At 47.3% G+C, this 4,990-nt stretch overlaps 1 protein-coding gene across 1 annotated transcript; it reads left to right on the top strand.

The window, feature by feature from the left end:
- The first annotated feature begins 1,444 nt into the window (after window positions 1-1,444).
- C8H10orf120 (chromosome 8 C10orf120 homolog) lies at window positions 1,445-3,398 on the top strand. Its single transcript, XM_057506435.1, has 3 exons — window positions 1,445-1,841; window positions 2,048-2,123; window positions 2,608-3,398. Exons 1-3 carry the CDS (start codon window positions 1,642-1,644, stop codon window positions 3,385-3,387), a joined length of 1,056 nt encoding a protein of 351 aa, XP_057362418.1. The 5' UTR covers window positions 1,445-1,641; the 3' UTR covers window positions 3,388-3,398.
- Window positions 3,399-4,990: the final 1,592 nt, after the last annotated feature.

The following is a 4,990-nucleotide window of genomic DNA, read 5'->3' as shown; positions in this document are numbered from 1 at the left end:
GAGCATACTATTGGAAATTTTTCAAAGACTAGATTTTTGATAGGTAAATAATATTCCATCATTGGTTGTTCCACAAATATTTGTTGAGTGCGTTCAATGTACCAGGTGTTGTGTGGTTTGTGCAAAGTCACTCTTAATTAGCAGCTAGTGTAGAACAATGAATACAGTGCAGGAGGCAATTTCTTTAGTGTTCAGAGGTGCACATTGCTGATTTCCAGATATTCCAGATAAATGAACTTGCTCATGTGAACAGGAAGCACACTGTCATGTTTTAGATGGCTGACACGGGTACCAGCAAAGGACCAAGTTCTAAACATCCCCACTTGGGATTTCTCAGTGGAAGCAAAGGAAAATTTTAGCACCAATGCTTGTCAGAGATGACATGGCAATCCTCTTCCGTGAGGTGCTGTTACTTTTTAATTGTTTCAATAGGTAATACATTCACATGGATCTAAATTCAAGACAAATAATGTATACAGTTGCAAGGCTCATTCCCACAACTTCCTCATCTGCCAGTTAACCACCTCAGATAACTTTTTAAATATGTCTATTATTCTAGAATTTCTTTATGCAAATACAGATACACATGCTTATTTTTTTCTTTTCAATACAAAAAGGTAATCTACAACATATACTTTTGCTTTTTGCATTTAACAATACTCCTTGAAGTTATTCCCATATATATAAAGGTCTTCCTTCCTTGATCTTTATTACTCATGTAATTCTACCTGTCCTATACAGTATTCCATTGTATGGTGAACCATACTCTCTAACCAATCTCCTGTTAACAGACATCTGAGTTTGCCCTTAGGCTTGTTATCCCGAACAGGCTGTGTTGACCAGCTTTGCTGGGTCAGAGGGTATATGCATTTGTAATTTTTTATTTATATTGCTAAATTACTTTCTGCAGAGGCTGTGCTGATATACATTCCATCAGCAAATTCTTGACCCCACCTTTGGCCAGAAGCCAGGATGATTGTTTACTGAGTCAGCAAGCTGGGTGTCTGCTCTACACCAGGCCCCATGCTGAGCAACAGCATTACAAAGGATAAGATGCTGTTGGTTCCTGCTTTTGAACAGAGGGGACAGACTTATTGGACAACCAAGTCAAAACGTGGCAGAGCACCATAGCAGGATACAGGAAGTACTGTGAGGACCGGACAGAGGAATGATTTATTCTGCAAGGAAGGCTGCAGAGGAGATAGCAGTTGAACTGGATCATGAAAGACACTCAGGTTGCTAAGGAGAGAGAGGTATCCGAGCCATGGGGAGCTGCTTCTAAGGTCTATGGGTTGAGTGTCCTGCTGGACACCGTGGAACTGAGATTGGAGAGGCAGGCAAATACCAGAGAGAGACTTCAGCTGAGTGTCAGTCTTTGTGGGCTTGTGAGTGACAGTGCCACGGTCAGATCCTCCCCCAGTCACACCCTACCCACTCTACTCCTCTGGACTCCGACATGGTGGTCTGTGTCTGTTTTGCCTCAGGGGATCATTGGATGCCTAAACCCAGACCTCACAATAGCTCCCAAGTAGGCGGTTAGGATGCAAGAAAAGTCTGTGACTGTCCCTTGGGTTCCCACTAAACTGTCTGAGAAAGAAACTCCAAGTATTGACACCTCCCATCTTAGCAGATTGCTGGAGTATGATCAGAGAATGGGAGAATGGCTATCAGAAGGCTGGGAACCAGAGGGCCAGAGATTCGGGGGCCCAAGGAAGGAAGACTGCAGAGGGGAAGTCAAATAACAATGGAATGCCAGTCAGAACACTTAACAGGAGCCATGTTTTTCAGTATCAAGACTCCCTGTGCTGCCAAGGGAGTCAGTGCTCTGAGTCACCACCGGGGTGAGGGCAGCCTGTGCTTCGGGCCCCTCCCTTCCCACCCATCTCAGAAGGAGGCCAAGTGGAGGAGCTCAGCCCGTGGCTTCACCGTCCCAGGGCTCCTGGCCAGAGTGATGTAGAATTGCCCTTTACGAGGTTTTCCACTCCAGAGGGGGAAACCAGGAAGAGCCTGTTTCGAGTTCTGATACACCTACTTCTCTGCCTTTCAGGATATGGACCAAATTCTACAAATCAGATCCACGCATTGCCGTTGGGAAATACTCACCCTTGGAAAAAGAGATCCTAGTAAGTTCCTTGAAATTTATACACAGGGAGGCCCCACTGAAGACAGGCAGTTAGGCTAGGGGGAGCCAGAGGTTCAAAGACCAGCAGTAATAGAGATATAAGTCGCCCCCCACCCCTGCGCCCGCAGTGGCCTTGAGCTGGCTGCCGCACTTGCGCAGAATACTCTCTTATCTCAGGTCCCATTGGGAGTATAACAGTAAGTGGTGGTGAATGATGGAGGCTGCCATTCCTCCAGCCCTTCCCTGGCACTAGTTTTCATTGAAGGGTCAGTAAAAGTCTTTCAGATTCATGGTAGGTGAGTAAGAGAATTAGGATTTGAACCCAGGTCTGTCTGACCCCAGAGATCCATCTTCTTTCCCAGCACACAGAGTTTCAGACACACTGAGCAATGAATGGGGGGAGGGGTGCCACCAGATAATCCTTTCTGTGGGTGCCCCCTGCCCCTGACCTGTTGAGATTTTAACAATTCCCTCTCCGTTGTCAGCGTCGAGGTGGCGTACACACCGTAGCATCGAGAAGGTTTCTGACTTACAAACAAGAGGAAGAACGGAAAATGCTCAAGGAGCTGCAGTTGCTGTCCTCAGACTACAAACGGGCACTGGAATATAAAAAACAGCATTCCCCTCCGTGTGCCACCTGTGGGCCCCTAGAAAAAATATGGACGGCGCAGGTGATCGTGTGCCCGGAGGAGTTCAGAATGCCCCGGCGAGAGAGGCTCAGCATCAACAGACACGTAGCACGGATGCAGCTTGCTCAAGCCCTGAGAAATCAGCAGCTTCTAGCCTGCACCGAAAGATTTAGGAGCTCTTCTTCTGTGTCTGGAGGGGGGCTGAGCCCAACGGCAAAGGACAAGGCCCGGGAAGACAAGGAGGGGCGGGGGCAGGACGGGGAGGACGAGGGTGCCACTCACGACCACAGTGATGCCAAGCAGGAGGAGAGAGACGAGACGGAGAGCAAAACCACGAAAAAACAAGAAATAAAAATGAATGTCATTTTTAGGTCCAAAGAACCAAAAAGATGCTCAGCTTACCAACCAAATGATAGGAAGCCATTCCTCCCCACCAAGAAAATGGAACGGTCCATCACTGGCTTCACAAACCGAAATCTTCTACACTTGGCGGAATTCCCTGGAGACCTACTGCTAATGAATCAGGGCTTTATCTCACGGGGAGTTCACCCCAGCGATGCAGCAAAGGCCAGGCATCTGGAAGAAGACAGTCTCTGGAAAGATTACATGCACAAACCTGCTCCTCACCATTATTAAACTTTTATTTACTCCCCATGGTAACTGAGTGTCCTGGTCCTATTTCTCCTGTGGCTCTGCCCCAAGTGCTTCCCCTACCCATCTGATTGTGGGCCCCAATTTCCAGGGGGCCTTCAAGGTAAGGCCTAGACGCTGAGGCTTCCTGGTTTCAGGGAACTCTGGGCTCTCAGCTCCTACCCTCACCAACAGCTCCGGCCTTCCCTGGACGCAGGCTGCTCTTCTTCACCTACTCCCACGGGTCCTGTATCACTTCTTTCTTTCTGTGAAAAGATCACCCCAAAATTTAGTGGCTTAAAACAGCAATCATATTTAGCTTCTAACGCTGTGGGTCAGCAATGTAGGCTGGTCTCAACTGGGCCATTTTCCTGGGCTCAGCTGTGTTCTTTACGTGTCTGCACAGGTCAGCTACAGGTCATTTAGGTGGCTATCCTGGGGTTGCCAGTTATCAGCTGGGCCAATGGGAGTGACTGAACCACGTGTTTCCTTCTTCCAGCCTTGGCTTCATCACGGGGCCATTGTAGGCGCCAAGAAAGTAGGTGAGTATTTGCAAGGCTTCTTGGAGTCCAGATTGAACACTGGCACACCATCATTTTGCCACATTCTGTTAGCCAAAGCAAGATGCAAGGCCAGTCCCGACACAAGGGTCAGCAAATGGACTTCTTCTCTTGATGGGAGGAATTGTGAAGTCATACCGCAAACGGCATGAACCCAGGGAGCCAGCTGGTTGGAACTCCGGCTGCAATCAGTTTATCACAGAGTCCCAGCTCCACAGACTGTCGGGAAATAACCCAGTTAACAAGGCACGTGCAAGTGCATGCCACCCTTGAAGAAGCATACATAATGAACTTAGATCCAGATTTGAAGTTTTAAAGGTTTCTGAAAAAAATCTCTGGATCAAGTACCTATTTATCCTAACTGCCTACTTGGAGTTACATAAATATACCTAGATGACAATATTTAATAAAGAGATAAGTGGACCAAAGTCCTACAAGAGTCCTATGCTCAGTAGATAAGGCTCTGGTGGAATTAGAAAGCCTTGGGTATCAGCATGAGAAACAAGAGCACTTTGGACACGTCTAGACTTTCAACTCCATTTCCTAAAGAGATGCTGTGCACTTCCTGCTGACATCCACCCCTAGGCTGGGCCTACTGCCCTCCTCCGGGATCGCACAGCACCTGAGTTTTCTGCCTCCATCTCACCATTGGCTTCACCTTTACCCATATCTGTCCTCATGCAGAACCTACTGAATGATGAGCCATTTGTGTGACCCCAGTGAGTAGGCCCCACTTAATCTTTCTGCTGCCCCTAATGCCTAGCACACCATATGAACTCAATAAATAACTGCATCATTGTAATGAAGTGAAATTTATATTCCTAACCTTCAACAAGCTTATAAACTAGCTGAAGAATGAAACAAGTACTCCTAAAAATAATACTAGCTATGAGTCAACCTTCTTCCTCTTTGCACCATAAATACCCAGTTTCAGCAAACGGGTCGTCAGAGCAAGCTCGGAAAAAGCATTCTGAGAGGTTTGTGGCAGGGGGCAGATGCGGGTAGAAATTGCTGTTCCGTTACGAGGTGAGTGTAGAATCTCAGTCAAG

Source organism: Manis pentadactyla, chromosome 8 (genome assembly GCF_030020395.1).
Source record: "Manis pentadactyla isolate mManPen7 chromosome 8, mManPen7.hap1, whole genome shotgun sequence".
Taxonomy (NCBI): Eukaryota; Metazoa; Chordata; class Mammalia; order Pholidota; family Manidae; genus Manis; species Manis pentadactyla.
This window is presented reverse-complemented; position numbering and strand designations above follow the sequence as displayed.

What these genes read in the sequence shown, in the direction of transcription:
- C8H10orf120 (XM_057506435.1), top strand. Translation starts at nt 1,642, where the DNA reads ATGATCAGAGAATGGGAGAATGGCTATCAGAAGGCTGGGAACCAGAGG. An exon ending in TGCTCTGAGTCACCACCGGG is followed by an intron (nt 1,842 to 2,047) that starts GTGAGGGCAGCC and finishes TCTGCCTTTCAG; the next exon opens with GATATGGACCAAATTCTACA. An exon ending in CCTTGGAAAAAGAGATCCTA is followed by an intron (nt 2,124 to 2,607) that starts GTAAGTTCCTTG and finishes CTCCGTTGTCAG; the next exon opens with CGTCGAGGTGGCGTACACAC.